This window comes from Aythya ferina (assembly GCF_964211825.1).
Source record: "Aythya ferina genome assembly, chromosome: 5".
Taxonomy (NCBI): domain Eukaryota; kingdom Metazoa; phylum Chordata; class Aves; order Anseriformes; family Anatidae; genus Aythya; species Aythya ferina.
Window position 1 is genome coordinate 21,738,560 of NC_140301.1, and position 24,828 is coordinate 21,763,387.

At 35.0% G+C, this 24,828-nt stretch overlaps 1 protein-coding gene and 1 long non-coding RNA gene across 13 annotated transcripts in view; both read left to right on the forward strand.

Moving 5' to 3' along the window:
• Positions 1–19,947, forward strand: part of STRN3 (striatin 3) — a 60,339-nt gene extending 40,392 nt beyond the window's left edge. For 2 of the 4 annotated variants that reach the window (XM_084521227.1, XM_084521228.1), the window contains 10 exons: positions 511–651; positions 5,917–6,050; positions 12,528–12,703; positions 12,836–12,883; positions 14,029–14,150; positions 15,562–15,729; positions 16,010–16,150; positions 17,564–17,671; positions 18,000–18,086; positions 18,224–19,947. In XM_084521227.1, coding sequence (XP_084377353.1) covers positions 511–651; positions 5,917–6,050; positions 12,528–12,703; positions 12,836–12,883; positions 14,029–14,150; positions 15,562–15,729; positions 16,010–16,150; positions 17,564–17,671; positions 18,000–18,086; positions 18,224–18,393 — 1,295 coding nt within the window. In that variant the 3' untranslated portion in view covers positions 18,394–19,947. The remainder of the gene's footprint in view (positions 1–510; positions 652–5,916; positions 6,051–12,527; positions 12,704–12,835; positions 12,884–14,028; positions 14,151–15,561; positions 15,730–16,009; positions 16,151–17,563; positions 17,672–17,999; positions 18,087–18,223) is intronic. The other 2 variants (XM_084521229.1, XM_084521230.1) reach the window with 1 other exon arrangement.
• Positions 19,948–22,316: 2,369 nt separating this feature from the next.
• Positions 22,317–24,828, forward strand: part of LOC311437669 — a 71,060-nt gene continuing 68,548 nt past the window's right edge. For all 9 annotated transcript variants that reach the window (XR_014693616.1, XR_014693617.1, XR_014693618.1 and 6 more), the window contains exon 1: positions 22,317–22,784. This is a non-coding gene — a long non-coding RNA (uncharacterized lncRNA). The remainder of the gene's footprint in view (positions 22,785–24,828) is intronic.

A 24,828-nucleotide genomic window follows, 5' to 3' on the forward strand; every position in this document is an offset into this window, starting at 1 on the left:
AAGTTAATTGTTTGTTGCACCCCCATTATGATTTATCTGTATTTTTTCCCTCATTTGTGAGCTTATTTTTTATTTGCACTGTGTTTCAATGTTAAATTGTTTAGTACAGTTAAAGTTCTGTAATACTATAAGCAAATGTTTAATTCATGTATTTTGTTTAGTAATTATGTTCTTTTGATGTTTGGCTTCTCACGAGGGATGTAAGATTGAGGTTTTTTCTCTCCTACAGGAAATGATAAAATAGATCTGCAGAACACAAAGCGGTTATTCTTTGATTTGGTGAATTCGAACTGTTTGCATGCAGTTTTAGATTAACGCATTTATTCCTCTTGATTTCAAAAAGATCAATTTTATTAATATACAAAGGAGGAAAAAAAAAAGCATTGTGTTTATTTGAATGAGGTCCCATTAGTAGTTGTTCTTGTTTACTTAGTTTAATAGATTTTTAGACTTCTGTCAAGTCAAGCGGTAGCAATCAAATGAATTTTTGCTGCTGACGTTAATTTACAGGAGTCAACAGGACAAAACTTCACGACATGATAGCAGATCTTGGCGATGATGAGATACCCCACATCCCTTCAGGAATCATTAATCAATCTAGGTCACCCTCTTCTAGAATGACTGATCATGAAGGTGCAAGAGCAGAGGAAGGTACAAAAAATTCAGCTACTTATTATATTCCAGGGGATTTCTTCTAGAAAGCACACACTGTAACATATGTCCCCTCTATAAAGCTTAACGGAGTTGCAGATTGCCACATCATTATTATTTGCAGTTCTTCCCAAATGGTTTTACGAGACTACAGCTTGAATCCCAGTGGCTTATTGTAACTGACCTTTTTTATAAGTATTTTCAAACAACTTTATGTACAGACGTGTGTTCTGAGCCTATTAAATCCCTGTTTGCAGACCCAATGTTAGCAAAACCTTGTACAAATAGGGTGTTATTGATTGGTTGGGGGAAAAGGTGAGTATTAAAACTTGATACACAGTTTGCATTTTAAAGTGAAATTTAAAAGTGGTTATTTAAGCTTTGAGACTAACTTGTCTCTTTTTCTTCAAGGTTAATGTTTGTTTACTATTTTTAAATTATCTTGTCCTATTTTACGTAGCATCTTTGTATACTTAGGCATTTCTTTACAAAATATTAGTTCCCATGTTGGGATTACCATAAGCAATGGAAGTCAGTGGCAAATGATAACCTAAATAGCCCAAGATCTTGTTATTCAGCTTTTTGCCAGTTTCAGTTTTAAGGTTTTAGTTCTAAAGCAGTAGATTTCATTGTAGTAACTTCAAGATGAGAATAATGTGGTGTAAATTACCTGTCTTCTACTGAAAAAAAAAAAATCAAAATAGTCCACCAAATGGAAATTTCTCTCTTTTAGGATTATCTTTGACTCATAAATCCTGGTGTGGTATCATTTATCCTACAAGTCAAAACAATTTGCATTTTACTGATGCTGTTTATTGGTTCTTCTGTTCTTCCATAATCCCTGCTGTCATCCCACCCGCTCCACCTCAAATTCCTGTCCCCAGACAAGCATAAAAATTGAAAATTTTCAGGGAGATTTTCGGATGTTCTTTCAAACTATTAAGTGTTTGTCTTTCAGCTTTCTTTTTATTGCCTGTTTTGCTTTGTTTACATTTACAGTTTAAACATGCACCAGTATCAAACTCACCTGTAGAATGCAGTTGGTGGAGGAAATAAAAAAAAAAAAAAAAAAAAAAAACAAAAAAAAAACACCCTACTACTGGTGAAATTTTACCTTGCTAATACATATGTGCATGTATCTTGCAGTATCATTATAAAGGTGGTATGATAGATAGTGGAGAGATACCAGGCTTCTCGGTACTATGTGCTTTAATGTGATGCTTTGGACTAGGCATTTTAAGTAGTCTTCTGGCTCTGTGAAGGTTGACCCTGCAGTTACAGGTCCCTCAGTCTGTAGGCCATACACATTGTGCAGAGGAACGCATTAAGGGCAAGCTGTGTAACTCTCATCTATTTAAGAGCAGTAGCAGAAGTATCTTAGTTATTGTATCTGTTATGTGTGGTTTCTGCATACCTTTCAAAGTGGAGTAGTAGAGTGGAAATTTTACTGTTTGGTCTTTCTAGGTCTGTCTTTTTTTTTAACAAGGACTAAGTAGTTCATGATCATAAGGTGCTGGTATTCCTCAGTTTTTTTATTCTGCTATGTTTTAAAAGTTAAGGTTTTTTTCAGACAGCTTTACGCATCAATCATGTGTCTTCTGGGGCACAGTAGCCTAATGAAAATTACCAAGCTGTGATGTCCTTATGGTTTCTTATGGTTCTTATGTTCTTAAGGTTTATGCTACACTCAAAGTGTTCCAGTTCTGTTAATTATTGAGTGGTTGGTAACTGTATTTTCATGTATAGATGGAAGTGTTTAAACTCACTTGTTTCTTCTTTTCCTGGTGAGGGTTAGGGGGCCAGGGAAGAAAGCGTGATTCTATTAGAACTAATTTGCTAGGAAGATATTCTACTTTTCTAAAAGTTAATTAATTAATTTATTTTTTTTACTCAAGTGCCTGATTAAATATGATGAGAAAATTCTTTTGCTATAATTAAATTTTGTATTTTCAGCTGTAAGAAATTTGGGTTTTCATTTTGCCATATTGCAAGATCTTCAGAAAAACAGAATGAACTGCAGCATGTTACTTCATCCAATATGTTGTATAGCAAATTATTATTTTCATGGATTCTTTTTCTTCTTGATCATCCATAGATTGTGGGGTTGTTTTCTGTCAAAAAAAAAAAAAAAAAGAGAGAAAAACAGTAGTAACGGCTTATTGCTTGGTACTTACTGCAACTTTCACTGTAGTAGGTGTTAACTTTCTGGAAAACAAGATCAGATGTCCAGGTCTTGTAGTAGACAACAACATAATGTGTACAGAGATACTTGATTAAAGCAGTTCACTTCTGTACAAATACTACTAGTTGAATTTGACTTAATTATATATGATGTCGGTACCTTCAGGATTAGAAGGAGAAACAAATACTGAATCATTGTGTCTTTTCATGTAGTACAAGTTTCTTTTTATGCAAAACTATCGTTTTTATTTGGTATTTATTGGTTGCAAACTCAGTTAAACATACGTATTATGGTACTAAGAAAAATGTTCTGATTTTTAATAAAAAGCATTTGATACATAATTTAACTTTGTCATTTGCATATATTTATTGATGTATCATTTTTGGTATGCCCAGGCGTGAATCTTTATTTTTAATAGCTATAACTTCACGCATCTTCTATTGTATTACTTCTCTGCTGTATACTTAAAAACAAACAGACAAAAAAAAACACACAGCTTGAAATATTTTTAACCTTTTTTGACTGTCTTAACTCACTTCCACAAATATTTTTTAATATAGTTAAGATTAACTATATATTATAAGTGTTGGCAGATTCAACATTGAAAAAAAAAACACTTCTGAATTTCGGATACCATTAATTTTGAAGTTTTAAATAAAGGGATGTTCACCTCTAATGCAAAAGAAGTTTGATTTATTCATAGACTCTTATTGTAGTATTATTTTCTATGATAGTGCTTCACTTTTAGTATAAAGCGTCTTTTCATGCAAGTCGATCTGCTAAGCACAGACAGCATTAATCTGACAAAGTATTAGTATGACAGGTTTGGGAATTAGTTTAAATGATGTGGACTTGTTGTGAAGATCAAATAAGACTCACAGCATCACAACAGGGATGGAAATTTTCCTCAGGTGTCAAGTGAGTGTCCTGTTTCCTTTTCCCACTGATCAGCAGCTTTGTTTCTGTTACTGTACAGACTTTGGAGATTTGACTTGTAAATGTGTAGTTGTATTTATGAGGCTGGGACCTTGTCAAGATGGAAGGGAGCCAGTTTTGGAAATTCCAGATAAAGTATTGGGATCCCTTTTTTCCCCTCACACTTCTTTTTTCTGTCAGAGAAGAACCAGGAATATCTTAGTGTCTTAAGTAATGGAGGACGAATATTATTCATTTGAGGATTTCATAGTTTAAATTAACTCAAGCAATGTTTGTTATGTTATTTTATTTCTTGCTTCATTTAAAAATATTATATCTCCCTGTCAGCTCAGACACTTTTAGTAAAACACCGTTTAAAAATTCTGATCTCATCTAGGAAGTATGGATAAGTGAACAATAAGGACAAAAAAAAAATCCATAATAAAACACTAGGTGGAACCATGGAAAATAATTTGGAATTTTGTAGGAATATGATTTCTTTTAAAATGTGTGTGGTTTGGAACAGACTGTCAAATGGAGCTTTCTAGTAAAATACTAACAAAAATTAAAAGCTTATAGAGGGGCATTGTAAGCTATTTGGGATGTGAATTTAATGTAATCTGAGTCAAGACCTTTGCGTGGGTTGTGAATCTTTTGAAAAGAGACAATTGTGCACAGTCAGAATACTGTTTGCTCTTTTTATGCAATTGTACACTTTGTGTTGTCTGTGCTAATAAGGTTGTGTTTTTAATAGTGTAGTAGTTTCCAAGTATTAGAGTCTGTTTTACTCTTGAAGTGCTGTTTTTGTCTATACTGAAGTTTATCTACTGATCTGACTGTGCTGGCTCCTGTTTGCACACCTCTGATTGCCCTAGCAATGATATCAGGCACCTGTAATTTAGTCACTTTCCTTCAGTTGCTGTGGTTACCATTCACATAGTGGCAGTGTAGTATAATAAAGATGTATGTTCAAAAAAGGAATATGTTGATTATTAGTCCTCTTGTTTGGAACTTTCTATAATAATAAAAAAAAGTTATGGATGTTTTTCAGCTCGAAGCTTTTTCTGTGAGCTTCAAGGTTTTTCTGAGAGGATTCAAACTGAGGAGTGTCATTATAGTGAGACTATAACTCAGTATTCCAAATCAGTGAAATCTAAAAGTCAGGGAGTATTAATTTTTGAGGGTGTCAAATAAGATTTAGTTTTTGTTTTTTTTTTAGATGTTTGGAAAAAAAAACAACTGAAGTTCATACTTTGCTGAAGTTGGTCTTAAGTGTTTTATCTTTCAAATGTCCCAATTTTTGCGCAACAAGGAATATTGATAACTAAAAGCAACTTTTAATAATACGCTGAAGTATAACAGTGTTTAAGCCTTTAGTAATGTTCCTCACCAGTAAGTTGGTATTTGTTAGTATTCTAGAAGTTGTAATACAGGATTGTTGAAGATTGTAAAGAACATGGGTGAATGTTTAAAATTTTATTATTCAGATGTGAGTTCAGAAGGAATGGTTATAAATAACTAGTATTTATTCAATTTTAAATGGTAATTAACAGAAATGTTAATAATTAATTTGGGGGAGGCAGAGTTAACGAAGGTAAATACCAGTTGAGCGTATTTTAAACATCTAGCATCCAAAATCCTGTTAAGAAAGATGGAGTTCATGAATAACAAATGTTTCCTTTTTCTTTTTTTATCTGGAAGCTAAAATAAGAGATATTGAAGGAGGCTTTTAACTTCTGAGATACAAGTATTAGTCATGCAAGTAGAGATGTCTGACTAGTATAAAACACAGACTCATTTGCAGATGAGTAGAAAGCAGACAACGTGGTATAGTGAATGAAGTATAATTTGGAGATCTGGGACATAATTTTCATCTTGCAAAGTGATGTCAGTCAAGCCACTTCATTCTTGTGACCTTTTTACATACAGAAATTTGTCTGTGTAAAGTAAGTTGAAATCAAATGTCAGAAATGATTATGAATTGTTTTTATTGTGTGTTTGCACATGTGTGCGTGTTGTCATGCTCCTTTTTACTTGGTATGTAGTATGTAGTGCATACAAGTTCAGTTTTAAACTCTGCTTTGCCTGTAAGTTATGAATAATGCAGTTTTTCATCGAAGATTCAATTATTACATTGCGACTTAAAGAAACTGTTTTGTTCTTTGTAGCTGAGCCAATAACATTTCCATCTGGAGGAGGCAAGTCATTTATTATGGGTTCTGATGATGTTTTGTTAAGTGTACTGGGCCTTGGAGACCTTGCAGACTTGACAGTAACAAATGATGCAGACTATAGTTATGATGTAAGTGCAATTTTATTTAAAATTCTTTATACAGTTTAATGTAATCTATAATAGCTGCCCTTTGCCCCCACCCTGAATATTAAGAGATGATGGTAACAGAGCTTTTAGTAGCAAAAACTTCTGTGGGAGGAGGAGGGAGCATCTTGTGAATGTGTTAAGTAATTTGGGAAATCCAAGTTAAGTAAGATGACTTGTTTATTTTCTTCTTATTTAATTTTATTCTTTTTTTTTTCACTGGGGGGATGTGTTATGACATAAGATGACTTCTTAATATGAATTTGTTGTAAAGAAGTGGCAGTGATGCACTGTAATGGAGTGTTGAAGAGACATGGCATAAAACACAAATATTGATATTTAATGTCTTTGCTCCCCTCTTTGTGTTTATATACAGTTAACAGCATAGAATATACATCGTTAATATATTTCAGATGTAAACTTTTAGGGAATGTTTTTATAATTATCGTAAGAGTTCTGAGATTCTTTTTACCATATTTGTTAAGCTACTACCAGTAGAGTTTTCTCAAATTAATGTTGTTTTAATTGGCTGGTAAATTTGTCTGATTGGGGCAATGTTCAGGTAAGTCTTACATAATGTACTGTAAAGTGTCTTGTGTTTTTTTGGTTTTGTTAAGGTACCTTACTTTGTTTCTATAACTATGTATACCTTTTCAAGTTAGATAGTGTGTTTGTATTGGAAAACACTACTAGGGTTTTTATTAAAATCTTAGAACCTGCAACGTGAAGAAATAAATTCTTTATAGCTTTTTACAGGGTATGAAAATACTTAAACTACACAGCTTTTACTTAGTATAGTTGTCTTTCTGTATTTGTAATAGGTAGAAACAGTAGTACTTCATTACAGCTATTAATACCTACGTTTCTCCCTTATTGTAGGGTGTTGCATAGTTATATTTCCTCAATCATAAATGAAAACATTAATAATCTATCCTTCTGTTATTGAACTGTATAAAAATGAATGACAGTACTTTTTAAAAATACTTGCAGTATTCCCATATTTTCATATATTGTCTTGTTCCCAGTAAAAATTAATCTTCAGTTTGTCTGTTTCATTTCAATGACATAACACTTCTGAGAAATAAGGTAACTTAAAATCAAAGATCATTTTCAGCTCTTTGCATCTTATTCTTCTCAGGATTTTGCTTTCTACATAACAAAATCTCCAGATGTAAAATGTTGTAGACCAGCATGAGGATCATGTGCAATGTGTAGAAAATACTTTTTTATAAATTTTCAATAAAATCTATGAATAAGTGGATATAGAATACAAGGTGTTTTGATAACTTTTTTGTTGAACATGCTTTAAGGGTGCTTAAATTTGAAATGTCCAGAACTGGTGGTAAAATAGTACCCTAACCTGCAGGTTTTTGACCTGTAGCAAATTCCATTGGAGATTATGAAATTGAGTAGTTTGGGTTTTTTTACATAGTGTTCCATTTAATACTTTGATTAATTTCTAAATTATCCTTCATTGAACACTAACTTGCTTGGGAGACAATATAAAGCAGTTTAGAATTTCAGATGAAACTATTGAACTTCTTAGTTTCTGTTGGTGGTTTTTCTGTTGTGGTGTTCCCGTTTTAGTGATGGGTATGTCAGAGTAGTTGGATTTTCAAAAGTTTTTCATCAAAACCTTTTCATTAGAGGTTCTTGATTTACAGCTTGGTTTGGGAGGTATATGGGGAGATCATCTAATTCATGATTATCTGGCAGATATAGGACACAAAAGATAGGAATAAGTTTTTCCCCTTCAATTTAGGTCATTCACCAAATACGAATGAGAAGTGACTGGCTGTAACTTTAATTCATTTTCTCTGCTTCCTCTACAGTGCTCTTAGGGACTTCCACAAGAGTATCTGAAAAACACATGGTGATTTCTGACTTCCTCCTATGTCAGAAAAGATAAACTCGCAGTATCGAATAACACAGATGGGGAAGTTTTATTAATACTTTTATTTAAGAATAAGGCAATCTTTGTTCTGCTTTGGATCTAAAGAGACTAATGGTACTTCCCATCACAATGTTCTTTTAGGTTAAAAATTCCTTCATAGTTTCACTTGCATTTTGCTAGCAATAGTTCCATACTCCTCAAATAACTCAGGTGTGAACCATTGTAGTGGGAAAAAAACAAAACGCACACAAAAGACAACCTCCCTACCCTCCCAAAAACCACAGCAGGCCTCCACTAGCTTTTGTATAGCACTCCTTGATGAGGGTCATATTTTGAAAAGGAGAGAATATGTGGGCAGGATGGGGATTAAATTTTAAATATCTAGAACTTTAACTGTAGCTGATTTTTTTTCCCGTTTGGGAATCTATTAGTACACAAATTGTTCACAAGACTAGTCATTTAAGATGCAGGTACTGTAAGAGTACAGTCATCTGAAGTCATGTGTTTCAATACATAGTTAGTAATATTTACTGTATGCAGCTGTTTGGTTTGTACCCTGAGGAAGCGATGTTATTAAATCAAATATTCCAATTAACTCATATAATTCTGATTCTATAGCTGCACAGGATGGTGGTAGTTTTGGTTGCAAATCCAGAAGTCCTCATTTATCACCCAGATTTGGAAATCTCCTAAGCTGCAACATATTAAAGAAAAAATAACATTAAAAGATTAAAAGACACTGACTACAGTTAAAAAGTATTATTTTCTTGTTTTTGTAATTGCTGTAGGTGAGTAGTTCATTGTGATAGTCAGAGAAGGATGCAAGTCTCCTTACTGTTCTGTAAGGGTTCTGTTGACTATGGGGAGGAGCTTCCCTCCCTGTGCTTTTTTTTTCCCCCAGTTTTGTTTCCCTGGTGGTTTGTAAAGCAGAATGAGGAGTTTGCCTTGTATTCCCATACAAACAAAGTAAAGGCAAAAACAATTCCTATTAGCTTAGGTTGGACAACTATTATGAAGTAGGCATTTACAATTTGATTTGTTCCTCTAATCTGTTTAGTGTTTTTTTTTGTATGGTAAGGTTGACGTGTGTTGTTGTTATTTTCTATTGTACTCTTAAGTTTCAGGAGATTGTGGTTAAGTTTTGTTGTTGCTGTTGTTCTTAGTGTTTTGTGTCTCCTGGGCTAGACAGAATTCTTGTATGTGTGTTTGTGGGGTGGTTGGGATGATGGGGTTGTTTCTGGCAGACCCTACTATTCCAAGCATTTGCTCTGTGGCTACTTACTGATCCAGGAACTAGGATCAAGCTGACCCCTCTTGGTCCTGTCCAATGAAGTTTAGGAAAAAAGGGAGAAGGAGTGTTTAAAGATGAATGGTGCTCCAGTCTGTCTTCTCTTGATTTTCTTTAACTTCTGACATTTATAGTAGGACATAAGACTTTATGGGGCAGTGTTCCCATGCCTTTCTGTTCAGAGGGGCTTTTGTCTTGCAATACCTTATAACACTGATACAGTATCACATATTATTAGTGTTCTATTTTGCCCAGCCCTACTGTATAGATCACATTTATCCTTTGTAATCAGCAAATATCTTTTCCAAGTTCCTTGATTATGTTTTCATGAGGTACGCTCTTTTTTTTTTTTTTTTTGAAATAGACTACTGCTTTTTTTTTTCTTAGAGATTACAAGGATATCTGTTTTAAAGATGTTAGTTGTTCTCTTGGTTGTAGTAAGGATATCAAGGTTCATTGGAAATGCGGACAACGGGAATTAAACCCAAATCATCTCTTTATGTAACTAGATTTCTCAGAAGGTGTACATGGTATTTTCTAAAACAAGCCTGATATTGAAATCTGTTTTAAAAACGTTAAGGCTTTAAAGCCATATTTAATATAGGAAGTTCTGTAAATTTGGTACCTTGCATTTTAGCAGACTCCTTTGCACTTCTGAGAACTAAGTTACCATTGCAATAGCCATTTTAAGAACAGCAACAAAGGACTTGAATTTTCCTTGTGAAATAAGGACAAGTGTACTCAGTCCTGCTTTTATTGAATGGCTCTTCATCACAACTGTAAGAAAAATGAATATGTTATGAGTGCAGATCTTCAAAGAATTGAGGTCTGTTCTTTAATCTGGGTTATAATATGATAAAGTTAGCCATTACACATTACAAATACTTAAATTTCTGTAAGCCCCAGTTTTCTACAAGTGCATGAGTAAGCCAGGTAGATGAATGTATTTATGTAATGAGGATTAAGAGTACTAAGGAACTCTGTTTCCTAGAAATATTTTTTTTTCACCTTCTCATCCACTTTAGCCTTAGGTGAGTAAATAAGCTGTTTTGACTGAAAGCTATTAAGTTTAATACAGAACTCCAGAATCCCATGCTGTTCCCTGAAATAAAAAAATGATTCTCTGTATGAAGGTTGTATGTAATATGCAGTACAGTTCTAAATAACTTAAATTTCAATTAAAGATATTGTGATATACAGTATGCAGTGGAGAAGGAAGATTAAGAACAAAATACTTTGTTATGAGCTTTGTTTTGAAATGTATTTGTTACATGGTATTAAAAAAAAAACGTGTCCAGGTTGCACATCTAGTAAAACAGATTTGTTTCTTGATCTGAATTTGGCATCATTTGCATTTTATATATATATATATATATATATATATATATATATATATATAATATATAAATTATATATATATTATGTTATATATATATATATATGTTGCGAGGACATTTGTTGTCGACGGAAGGAAGACACAGACGCTCAATATGAGTGATCAGTGAACTTCAGTTTATTGGATAGCTCAGTCGTCTTTTATCTAATTCAATATAATTAGCTCATACATATTGCAAAAGCTAAGCTCATGATTGGTTAGTGCATTTCTCTATTCTATCAGCTAGTTTCCCACCAAAATAACACAGTTAGTACTTTCCCAGCATACCAACAGATATCATGTCCTTGTACCTGAAACCTCCCTGAAACCTCCCAGAACTTACATTCCTTCCCAGGCCGCATTCACGTATTTTCTCAGGCTTATTTACGTACTTTCTCAGGCTCATTTGAGCTGTGTTCGATACTTTGTTAGCTCGCGACCTCCTAGCTGCTCAACATTCACATGACCTACTTCACTTAACCATTCCTCCACATATATATATATATAATATGTATGTATATGTATATAAATAAGTATGCCTATATAAATATGTATATAGGAAAAGCAAATGCCTGCATATCTGTAACTCAGAACAGTAATTGTATTGTCTTAGTATTTGTTCTGATTGGATATAATCAGATTTTGTTTGAGTAGTGGGAAATTTAGTCCAGGCTGGAGATTTGGTCCAAGAATAGTTATTAGTATATGTTACATTATGATCTGACACTTATTTTCAGTCCTGCCACGTATAAGGAAGGTACTGAGATTTTATTACATATGAGAGATTTTAATATCATCTTAGTGTTATTGAGAGATTCTGACCTACAATTGAAAACTGCTTTAAAAACATACATGGTGAACAGATAGTGCATAGTGCAGAGCATAGAATTAGTTTCCATTCATTTTTCATTTGCTAATTTTTGTTATCTAACTAAAGTCAGTTCTCTAAGCTCCCTTTATAATTACTTAAGAGGAAGAGAGAAGTTTGTGTGTTTCTCCTTGAATGGAGGTTTAGGATAAGTGCGGTGTAGTTTTTTGTGTGTTTTCTCTACTCTCTGGTTAATATAAATTATACTTAGAGCTCTAAATTACTTTTTCTTACTGGAAAACCTCTTCCAGTAACTGTAACTTTTCCAAGGTACTGAGGATTAATACTAAGCAGTTATAATTGGTTTAGCCTATTTTTTAGCCTGGTTTTAGGTGTATTTTAGGCGTATTTTCATGACATATAAACATAAAAGTTGTATGTATTGTTTCACATAGTTAACTAAATTATTGCCTCACAAATATATTTAAAGCCTTCAAATATACTACAGACTTTCAAATAATATTTTTATATAATTTCATGTTTAAAATGATGTCGTTTTTTAAGATTTGAATTAACTATTTATCTGTACGTGCCTTACTTAGTACACAGAATTATTCAAGAGTTATGTTGGGTTCTCAGTCAAGCTGTTCATCTGAGGAAGATGACTCACTGGGGGCCTGAAGCTTATTTTTATTTTGTTTAAGTGATAAATGTGCTTTTGACAGTTGTAATCTCTTCCTTGAGTACGGAGAACATTATAAGCAATGAAGCCAGTATCTTTCTTCGGGGAAAAAGAATTAAGGTATCATTGCATGAAAGGATTGCAACCAAATTTTGAAAATCAGAGGTGCTTGTTTGTATATTCAGCATTATACTCTTTTCCACCGTGGAACAAAAACTGTTACAGTGGGGGGAAAAAAATGCAGACTACTTTGCGTGCCAGAGATGGACTTGTATATGTATATTAGGTGGATCGGTAGATAAATGCATGTTTAAGGTTGAATATGTATTAACTGAATCAAAAATAGCATATTTTTCTAAAGCACAAGTAGACAAATTTTTAAACTCACATAAAATTACTCCTTTTCATTTTTAAGCTGCCAGCTAATAAAGATGCCTTCCGAAAGACATGGAACCCTAAGTATACGCTACGCAGTCATTTCGATGGAGTGCGGGCATTAGCTTTTCATCCTGTAGAGCCTGTGCTGGTTACAGCCTCTGAGGACCATACTCTAAAACTTTGGAATTTGCAGAAAACAGTTCCTGCCAAAAAGCAAGTATATGGGTTTTCATAAAGCATCAATCATGTTTTAAAAGCCTTTGAAACTGATAAAACTCTTAAAACATCTTCAAAGTTTTTCAGTAGAGATTTCATTTAATGTAATTACTTCTCTTCTTCTTTCAGGAGTGCCTCTTTAGATGTAGAACCCATCTACACATTTAGGGCCCACATGTAAGTGTTTGACAGAATTACTGTTTGATAAATGTTATCTCCTGGATTCGTAATACTTTTCACCTTAAAGGCTACAAATGTATTATATTTTTACATCAGATAGACAAAATTATGCTCTGTAAAACCAGGCTAATACTGAGCCCGTCTCATGACTTGCAGAGTCCATGATAAACCAAAAAGGGCAGGAAGGAGCAAATGTAGTTAGTTGCAAGGGGAAGAAGACATTGTAGAAGACAATGAAATTGCCTGAGCAATGCGTATGTCTTGGAATGTATTTTTTTTTTAATATGTAAAGAAGTTAGATAAAGTAGACTTCCATAGTCTAACATAGTAGTCCTCAGATACAGGTCTGAGAAATGAAAAGTACACTTGCAAACATTAGGACAAAAAAAAAATCAGCTAAACGTGGAGTTCAGCTTTGTTCCTCACTCTTTTGAGTATGTTGGTGGATCTAGTCAATAATCTGTTTACACCACCTTCAAATACGTAATTCTGGTTTCTCATCTGCACTTAAACAACCTGAGCATGGCCTGTCATGAGCCATCTAATCTGGGGGTGTTGTTTTACAAGACAGTTAAACCTTGACGTAGTGATGTGTCCGGAGTTGCTGCTTCCTTTGAGTTACAGGTTGTGCTTTTCTAGTATCACAGCAAACAGATTCCAGAAGTTAAACCAGCAGTAGTCTAATTTTGACCAAAAAGTGCTCCTAGAATTATCTTTATGAACCAGTTTACTGGAACGTAGGTTTCTGTCTGAGAAAGTGAATGGTTTTGATGGCAGGGGGCTGGAACCACCTCTGTCAGCACAAGTAGTTGCTAGATTGGCATGGATGCTCTGTAAAAACTCATGCTTCACAGATGTAGTTTCTGTTGAAATAAGACTGCGTTCCTCGAATTGGTTAAGTTTTTGATAGTTTAGTTCATTTGTTATATATACTTCAATATTTTAATACAGGTTTGTATAATTTGTTCAAACATATATGTTCTAACAACTGTTTCTTTGGAATTAACATTTTTTTTTCTGTAACTAGTTAGTCCAATCTACTGTGGGGCTTTTTGTTTGTTTTGTTCTATTCTTAAATAGCAAAATTTTAACCTTTATACTGTTGGCAGTATCAGTAAACTTTTTGTTCTGTCTCCCAATAGTGGACCTGTATTGTCATTGGCAATTAGTTCTAATGGAGAACAGTGTTTCAGTGGTGGTATTGATGCAACCATCCAGTGGTGGAACATGCCTAGCCCTAATGTTGACCCATATGATACCTATGGTAAGTACCTTTTAAAAGGTAAACAACTGATAACCATTGTCTTGAACATTAATTTTCTGCCTAACAATAATCTGTTTTCTAAAGCTTTTGTGAAATGTGACTGCCATTTATTAACTAAATTCTGTTTTTCAGCTTTTTTTTGTGTGTGGTAAATGCTTGTTATTTCATTTGCATTGGTGACATACTTTGTAGAATGGTAGCAGAAAGACTGCCATTTTCTGAGGTCTAAATAATAAAGAAGAAATCAGTTACATCTGTTATTTTTTAAGGAGCGTGCTTTACTACTTTGCAGCAAAATTCCAGACTTTGGAATGATTTTTTATTCTGATAGGAAATTCTCAGAAAACTAAGAGTAGTTATAATTGTTGAAAAAATATGGTTGTGTTTCTTTATTCCACATCAGAAGTAATCTTGTTTTGACATTCGGGTACCTTGAGGGTTTTAAAGCATTCCCCTGTGTCAGCAGAGTACACTTTTTTTTTTTTTTTTTTTAATATTACAGCAAAGTCATCAGTGTTTAAAGAACTCAGGAAGGTGGGAAGTTGATTTTGTTGGGTGCTTTTGCATCTTATACAAAAAAAAAAAGGCTGCAATCGAGCATCCTTAAGATGGTAAATGAAAGAAGTCAGCCCCTCTGAGAGGTTGTGGTAACAGGTGTGCATCATTTTGGAAAAATAGATAGTTTGCAAAAGTTGTGAAAAATGATCTACTGTTTAATATTCTAGCTGCTATTTTAAGAATAAATTTAAGAACAAAATAAAACCTATTTTGATTCTGGTTTTTTATTCCCTTCTCTTGATAAATAATAATGGTCATTCTTACTTTGCTTCTTATAGCCACCCTAGGGAAGGACTGTTTCTTTTTTACTTTAAGTGATTTAATTTCAGTTACGGGTTGTATATATGTAATTTCAACAAATGACTGAAGGAGTTGATAGGCTACAAATATGATTTGCTGATAGCAAGCTATTTAAATGTTAAAATCTCAGTTTATTAGCTAGCTGCATGAATACATTCAAAATTTCTCAAACTATTCTGCTGAATAGTGGGGCAATGTTATTAATTGCACTGATTATTGAATGCACTGTAGTGGACCATTTCGTTTGTGAATCTAATCTATTTGCATTCTAGAAAACTACTTGAATAAAACAAGTGCAAAAGCACCTGTCTTGAATTTAGTTTTTTATATGCATTCCAGTTTGTTCAGAATTCATGCCTGCACTGAATGTTTGGCACTTTAGATTTTCCTCTTACTGATACTTACAGAATAGATATATGATTACAACCAGCAGATCTATTAGATCACAGATTTACAGAATGTTAATTAATCTTTTACTATATGGGATATTTGTGGAATTTGATTTACTTTGAGGTACAAGAAATATTTAATTCCTAAACTTTTGTTTTTCCAGAGCCAAACGTTCTAGCTGGCACATTACTTGCTCACACAGATGCAGTCTGGGGTCTCGCTTACAGTGGTGTAAAGAATCACTTACTATCTTGTTCAGCAGATGGCACTATTAGATTATGGAACCCACCAGAAAAAATTCCCTGTATTTGCACTTACAATGGAGAGAAAGGTAAGGTTTTTGTTTTTTTGTTTTTTTTTTTCAGTGAAATTTTGGTTTTGATAATCTGTCATGAGACAGTTTATGGTATGTCTAGGCTTGTCTCTATTTTTCAACACTAGATAACAGGACTAATGGGAAAAGATCTTTTCATAAGATAATCCTGGTGGTGCAGCACTACTGTAAAGGGAATGTTTTCTTCGTTATTCTATGAGTATAGAACAAACTTGAAAATTCTTCAGAGTTTAAACATTAAGTGTTTCTTTCTAAAGACAATTCTTTCACTTTCTAGAGCATGGAATACCTACGTCAGTTGACTTTATAGGTTGTGATCCTGCACATATGGTGGCATCTTTTAACACTGGCAGCACAGTCATATATGATTTAGAAACATCCCAGTCAGTGGTAATGCTTTCATCGCAAATAGAATCTGGTAAGTAAACCTCTTTTCTATTAAATATCCATCTTGAATGAGGTACCTTTATCCAAGTTTTACTGTATGTCAAATCAAAGCTTATGCACCTTACCTGCATTATGTCATTTGATGTCTTAAGTTGGCTAGATACGTAAAAATGTTTGGAACTAACGCAGTTGAAATGGTTGTTGATTGTGGGTTAGGAGGATTTGAAAGTGGTTAGAGATAGCAAAAGCAATGTTTTTTGATCTTTAAGTTAGGCTTTCTCTGGATTTAGTTGTCTGAATTGTCTAGTAAAATTGTTTAGTTTCCATCGTACAGCTTTGATATGGAAGATCGTAAGGAAGAAGTGAATTAAGCAGAAGATTAGTTCAGTGTAGAGTCTGTACAGGTTGTACTTAAACCCTCTCTCCTGTGGAACATTAAATATTAGAAATTCTGTTGCTGCAAATAACGTGCTACAAAGACATAGCTCGTCATTGAGAATCGTATATAGCTGTTGACAGTCTAAATAGAGGGTCTTTATTCCAGACTTAATTTTCTTCAACCTATGAGAGTGTTTTGTAAAGAAAACCTCCAGTTTTCTGGTCATTCTTGTCTTTGAAGTGAGATCTAAAAGAATATTGCAAGGGGAGTATGTGCTTCTCCTATCCAATTAGTCCAGTTCAGTTACTTAATACTGTAAGTGTAATTACTAACTTATATAAAGACTTCGACAGAGGTTACAGAACTGTGCAGAAGCTATATAGTAGATAGCTTGTGCAAAACTGACACTGAGAGTGAGAAACAACATTAAAACTTGGAGAAATTCTTTTCCTAGCTTGAAGAGAAACTCTTAAATATAATTTAAAAAAAAAAAAAAAAGTCCTTAAACAGTCCTTAAAGCACTGGCATATCAAAATACAGAAAGTGCTTTCTAAAAAGTATTCTAAATTCTTAAAGAGATTCTGAACTGTTCAGTGTTTCTTTAATCTCAAATATGTAAAGATATCTGACAATCTGGTAGGTTAGGCTGACTTCGGTTATTTGGATTCTTTCTTTTTGTTTTCAAGGTAAATCTTTTTTGATGTGGAGCTATGATAGGTGTCTACTAAAAATACATTATAATTTGTTTGCTTCTGCTTAGTTAGCGTTGCCCTGGTGTGCTTTCCTCAGTTTGTTTGCCATCTCTCTCAAGGATCTTTCATGTGTATGAACCAGTTGTACAGCTTTAACCTTAAAAAACATTGGCTTAGCATATACTTGGCTTAGTCAATCTCTTGTAAAGCAAGAAGCTGTTATTCATTGATATTTATTGATGTTGTTCCAAATGTGTTATTTATATAATATTAGCTAATACAGTGTGCTAAAGTGTAATGCTAAAATACTCTCATTTTAGCTTTTTTTTTCTTTAAGACAGATGGATATGCTTGTGCTTGTTTTTGTTTCCAGGTGTACAATCAAGTAATCATATTAACAAGGTTGTAAGTCATCCCACACTTCCTGTAACTATTACAGCTCATGAAGATAGACACATCAAATTTTATGACAACAAAACGGGTAAGTGTAAAGAGAACCTCTGGGACATTTACTGGACTAAAATTTAAAATTTAGGTTATTGCCCAGTTTTGATCATCTTTGTCATTGCTACCAATGAAGATGCTAGATAAAAGGTGTGCTTATAGTGTGAGCGCCTTTGAGAGATGTGTGTCGCTTACCCATATGCTTATGTAGTCTGTAGTTGAAACTTGATAATTTATAATAGAATTGTAGCATTCAGATATTGGAATATAAATAAGCATGTTATTCCATATTGCATTTAATGGGAATATTATTCTTAAAAGAAGCGGTACTTCACAGGAAATTCACTTGTTTGTTTTGCTTTTAGGTAAAATGATCCATTCTATGGTTGCTCACTTGGATGCTGTCACAAGTCTAGCTGTAGATCCTAATGGAATCTATTTAATGTCTGGAAGTAAGGATCTTTTAATGCTCTATGTTCTATGGATTTTTCATTTATGCTCTGGATTTTTTATTTGTGATGCATTTAAGTGTCTGACAAAAATGTAACATTGTCTTTTTTTTCCTTTTTTCTTTTTTTTTCCCAAATAGGCCATGATTGTTCCATTAGATTATGGAATTTGGACAGCAAGACATGTGTGCAAGAAATAACAGCTCATAGGAAAAAGCTGGATGAATCAATTTATGATGTAGCATTTCATCCATCAAAAGCATATATTGCCAGTGCAGGAGCTGATGCCCTTGCCAAAGTATTTGTGTGACACAGCAGAACAAACCTGCATCATAACAGCAGGTCTGTTTGGACAAAAAAGAGGGAATGCATCACTGCCATCAATAAGGTTACCAATAAGACACTACATCTGATCTGCCTGGGTGAAGGCTCTTAAGTGGGGCAGGTATAAGTTGGTGAAAAGTCACCACATCTTGAACAATGTCAGGCTCATTCATTTAACTGTAATTACTGTATTGGGGGGGGCGGGGAGAAGTAAAAAAAAAAAAAAAAAAAAAAAAAAGAATAAAAAGAAAACCAGTATTTGTAGCCTTGACTGGATATGAACTGAGCGTATGTCTGTTCTTTAGGTGTCTTTAAGCAAACGTGGAGTCTGATCTTAAAAAAGACTTTTATTTTGGACTCTGTGTGCTGCCTTAGGGTTAGGAATGTGGTGCTCTTGTGGGGGGAAGTGAGCTCCAAGAGTAGCTTTCTTTTCATCTCTTAGTAATCTTCTGTTTATCAGTTGAATGCCACAGATTCCCCTTCTAAACTTTTATTTTGCTTTAAAGAAAAGGAAATTTAACTTAAAATATTTTAGCATTAGTTGCACAAAATGTTTGGATAAAATTCTAGTTTTTATAAGTCTTTTTATATATTTAGCCTGTCACAACAGTGCTCAAGATTGTATTGATAATGTTTTTCTGCATTATAGAACCCTAAAACACAGAGATCTCACTGACCCGCTGCTGTGTAACCACACTCTTCCCTTCTTTTGCCTAATACAGCTCAGCTAAGTCCTTGCATAAGGATGCTAATTCTTCATCATCGCATAACTGTCTTCATAAATAAAGGACTGTAAAATGTGTTTAAATGAAACACAGAGGGGTTAACACCCCCCAATGAACTCTTAAAAAAAAAAAAAAATTAATCTTGGCATCCTATCACTATGTGATATTTTGTACATCTTACTGTATTTACGAGTTTATTTATCAAGGATTACCCATCTTGCTAATGGCCTATTGTTATTTATTTCACTTTTTGTTGGTCTTTATAGCCTTTTATGTAGTGTGTTAAAGGGCCCTGTATATCTATTATGGCACTCTTTGAACAGTCTAAAATAGATGAGAAAATGGGACATTTCATAATTCTAAAGTTGCAAACAAAGATATTTTTTTTCCTCTGGTTAAGTACCTGGAGTGGAGTTGATTCCAAAAAAACAATCTTGTTTCAGAACTTTTGGAGTGAAAGATATTTTTATTTGCGTTTCAAATAGAATACGAAAGTAGTTGATTCAAGATTCATAAATCTGCTGTGTTTTGACTAGTTATTCCCTGCTTTTATTTTCTTTTCAGACGTGCTTCAGTTTATGGTGTAACTAAAGATTTTGTTTGTGTAATGCATGATTAATACAATAAAGTATTTTTTCTAGTCTTCCACAGAACTTTTCTGATCAGTTTGCGAGTTTTGATGAGTTTTGTAAGGTTTCTGTTTTACAAACTATGAATCAGCAAATTTTTAAGATTGTACCACATAGCAGAAGTACAGCTGTTGAAAAATAATGTATATAAAATGCATATAATAAATATTAAATGGTGTACCTGTATGTTACTGTTGGCTACATTATTTTGTGTTGCACAGTTTGAAAGTGTCATTCTACAAGTTACTAAATTAGGTCTAAATTTTTGCAAAATGATCATTTGTTTATTATGCTTATAAGCTGCTCTGCTTTTCAAAAGTTGTAATAGTTGTCTCGATGTCAACATCTGTTTCAAGCAGCAGCACCCACATATAAGAACATGTTTCCACAGTATTTTTAAAGCTTTTTTACAAGAACAAATTGAAAAATTACTAATGTATTTTTAGAGCCCTTAGTCAAAAGCAGTATGCTTATTTTATATCTCTGTATATGAAGTGATCTTAAGTGATTTAGGAGCCAGGAAAGCACTCTGGTTTTATTTCCAACTGCAGTGGCACCACTGTGTTGAATGTAAAAGCAAAACCCTCGCTGTTTTTTTCAATGCTTACAATTTGTCCCTATGTCAAATGTTATCTATTATGCTTCGTCCACTTCTTTCCAAGTCCTCCAATAAAGATGATGTGCAAAAGGGCAGTTGTCTTTGTAAAAGGCTGAGCAACAGGTCAATGTTTAGCAACTCTGCAATGAGTCACTTCCCTGGAAGTATATCGGCAGAAAGAGAATACCCCAATATGAATCTTAGATTTTCAAGCAAAAATAGTACATTTAGGTATAAATTACATTTAGCTGGAACATGTTCCTATAAGTGGTTCTTACTGTATTGTTCCATGTAAGTTTCAAGTTCAGAAGTATCTCATGCCATCTCATGTCAAGCAAATTAGATTTAAAAAGGAAAAAAAGGTGCCCATGGTAGCCAGAATACTGTAGTTATATTCCAAAATTAATTTTGTTTTAGTAGTAATGTTATATTGTTTAAAATGTGCTACAGTAAATACTAATTGTATAGGAATTGGATAATACTGTCCTTTATCATGAAGATTTGAGGTGAGGCCTTTCAATAACTGCTTGTAGGACACTAAGACTTTACTTTTGAAAGTGACATTCAGCTGATTTGCACTTTTTTTCCCTTACAGTCTAAAGCATTCAACTAATCAACAGACAAGAGAGTATTTGAATTTTATTGGAAATAATTTCATAATCGCCTTTTCTGAAGCCAAACATTGTTTCTGGCAGCTTTTCCAGACTGCTGCATTTTAATGCTTAAATGAAATGTGATTGTTTAATAAACATTGCCATGCATAACATTTACTTTTTTGAGTTGTATTAAAATTGAAATGGTAAAAACAAATATTTGCTTATTTTCCTTAATTGAAACCTTAATCATCTTAGCTCACTAATGCACAGTGTATCAAATGCTGTAGAGTGTCTTCATTTATTGAATATTGGCAATAATCTCTAATGTAGTCTAGGTTTATTTACTGTGAGGTATAACAGTATAAAACCTTTATTTGTTGGTTTTTGTTGTTTTTTAGAACAGAAGAGCTGTAGTGCTGGTGATGGAAAAACTGATAGTGCTGAAATAAATATTTCCATTTAGGAAAAACACCTCTGCTTCTCTGAAAGGATTCCTTCTCTTTTGCAAGTGAGACCCAAAGGATTCACACACAAAAACTTGTTTGAAAGATATCTGAGCATGTTTAACAATATATTTAACATTTTGGGGTATGGTTGATATAACAGTCTTCCTCTCTTCATCTTGCGGAAAAATATTCTAGGAACTGTTCTAAGCAGTAAGTTTCCTGCAGTCCAGCATCTTGGCTATATAAAGTAAGCATGAAATACATATGAAAAAGTGCAAGGTGCAAGGAGTCCTGGTCAAGAATCTTACCTAACTTAGAAATCTTAAGAAAAGTATTTATTTTACCAGGACATAATTGATAGAAGGGTTTTTCTTTGTTTTGTTTTTTCTTCTAGTGGTCCTCTGCAGGCTTGAGGACACATTGTCACAGACTTCATCTCTCTCCCATCACATGTTAATTATTTGAAAACTGATAGCCATCTGTCCTGGCGTGTTCTTATGTGCTTCTCTAGCACTTCTACTCTCAACTCAGTGGAAAGCTTCTTGGTCTCACAGTGCTGATAACTACTCTTCTGTTCTTCTAGCTACCACTTTAAATAAAAGGTGTCTCAGACAAATGCTTCCCACATGCACAATTGCTGTTTTTGTAGGGAGATTAAATACTTTAGCCTGCCTAAATCCTGCTAGGAAAATGACTTAAAACCTCCCAGTTAAGATGTATAATATGAAAACACAGCTGACTTTTACCTTTTAATTGTCTGCTTTAGTTTAATCGTAATCTTTGTATTTATGTGCTTTTTTAATTAACTTTTAAAACAAAACTAGAACATCCTGCAGTTGTTTTCAAATGTTACAACTGAGGTGAGCATGAATGACCCAGAAGGTCACACCTCCTGTTCCGGCTGATGTAGTGTAGTTTGCCTGAAGCAGTGCCCCCTGCCCCTGTCTGGGAGCAGTGCTCGGGCATTTGATCTGGCATAAAATTCTTGTTTTGTACGTAGTGTGCTGCAACAGCCACCTCAGTGCTCATTGGAGTACAATCTTCAGCTCCTGCTCTTGCCCTACAGTTGTCGGAGAGGGTTGGAGTAGGGTTTACAACTCCCCTTCTCAGACACTTGTGCATGACGAAATAGGCGAGCACGTCACAGCAGCGGCCTGGCAGCCGCGAGCCCCAGGCCGGGCCCAGGACGCGGGGCAGTGCGGCCACGTGCCCCAGCCCGGCGGCACTGCGGAGGGAAGCGCAGCCCACGTGTAAGGGCGACACCGGCCGTGCCCGGGGGCTGTCCTCAAGGGGACAGCCGCACCCGTTAGGGCGGAGGCAGCCCGGGGGCGGCTCTAACGACTCCCGAGCGAGGACGGCGACGCGGGGGACCAGCGGCGAGCTGTGAGTAGGCTCGGCGGGAGGGCCGCTGCTCTCCCTGCCCGTGGCCGTCGCGGGGCGGCTGAGGGCGCGGAGGAGAAGGGCTGGTGGCGCTGCTCGGCGCTGGTCCCGGACCCCCTAACGCCGTGTTTGTGCCCCTGGAGGGCAGGTGGGGACGGTAACGTTCGTGTGAATGTACCAAGGACCCCATATTGTGCCTGGGAGCTGAGGGGACGTTGGTGATGGCTGGCCCAGGCGGCCATTTTCCCTCCCTGATGGCGGCTGGCCCAGGCGGCCATTTTCTCTCACGGATGGTGGCTGGCCAAGGCGGCCATATGCCATGGGCAGCTTTCTGATGGCTGGCCTGTTTTCTTCTTGTTTTAAAGCTTTTTTTTTTTTTTTTTTTTTTTTTTTTTTTTTTTCCCTACGTTCATGTAATTGTCTTTCCTCCAGTTTTTATTTTGTACCTCAAAATGGGTGGATTTGCTGGTGTCCAGTGCTTTTTAGTGAAAGCATAGTTGTGTTTTGCTTTTCCCTCTTTCCGAAGAGAACGGTTTTCTGAGGAAAAAGCTTCTCACTTGACTAGGGACATCTTGTATCTATGCTTACATTGAAGTGGGAATAAAAAGCTCTTGCGTCTTGCAGAAGTCATGTCTTGCTTCCCTGAAATCTCAGCAGGGAGCAAACAAAAACCCGTCCCACCCTGTTGGGAAATACGTGTGGTGTGGCAGCAGGGGGCCGTGGCTGCCAGCCCTGGCACAGGCTGTGGGTCAGCTGGGGTGAGCATCGGGCCCCTGCGAGAAGCAGCAGTGGGTTGCTGCGATCGCTGTCGGCAGGAGCTCAAATGTTGGTGCAGGTGTTAAGAGCGCAGTCAGCTCCCCGCAGAAGTCCCAGCACGCTGAGGTCTGTGTCGTCACTCAGCTTCATGTGCCTCGTGCTCTTGTTGGAGTGGTCTGGAGCCAAAGGTTTCTCCTGGATTGTCTTACCTGGAGTTTTTTTGTTTTACTAGGAAATAACATTGTGTCTTATTTGACAGGAAATCCTGTCAAATATTTTTCAATACCACTTCATTACTGGGGTAATTGTTTGTGAAACAGGAGGTGGATTTTATCTTCTTGATTTAGCACTTTGACTATTTTGCCATTGATAAACAGGTAACTGATTCTGCCAGCCTGAATAAATGTAGTTTTCTAGTCAGATGCTTTGGCTGACAGTAGCTGCACGGAAGAATTTCTAGGCCAGAAGTAGTTTCTGCGATCTCAGTGGTCTACCAAATATCTGATTGTTCCGATGGTTTGTATGCTCTCCATTCTCTCTGAGCTTTTTTTTTTCCCTTTTTTTTTTTTTTTTTTCCAGTTATTCTTGCTCAAAGAGGCAATTGGTTGTTTTATTTTAATTGTGTTTGTAGTTCTGGTCAGTATTTAGATTTGAGTAAATCAGTTCACCGGGAAGCGAAGACTTTGTTGATGTATTTGTTAGCAAAGTACTGCGCCAGAGAGTTCAGCTTTGTTTCTAGACCTGCTCCCCGTGCCAATTAAAATGCATAGCTCAACATGACAAAGTCCTGTGCTTCATTGCATCTAGAATATTTAATAGCAGAAGGCTATTGGCTCCATTTGATACTTTTCTGAACAAGTAGTATGCTGTTAAGCTACCTAAGAGCAAATATCAGGGAATTCCTGTAATTATTTATAGCAAATATGGTGTTCATTTAAAAAAACAAAAAAAAACAAAAAACAAAAAAACAAAAACAAAAAAAAAACTATTTCATGGTATAGTTTATTTGATTGGAAACTTACCAATAATTTAAAAGTAGTGACGAATTAGTATTAAAGTATTTCTTTTTTCTCATTTTTACTTTTCTAAACTTTGCTAGTCTTTGCTCAGTCTTTCGACTGGATGTTGTCTTTCTTTTTTTACTTGTATTCTTTGGCAGAGAATTATTTATCATAGTTGTAATCTGATCACATACACCAGGGCAGAAAAATAGTCCTTATCCCTCTGCTTACGTTCTACCATATTCTGATTGCTGTTAAGCCGTACAGGCCGTATCTGACCTCAGTGGAAG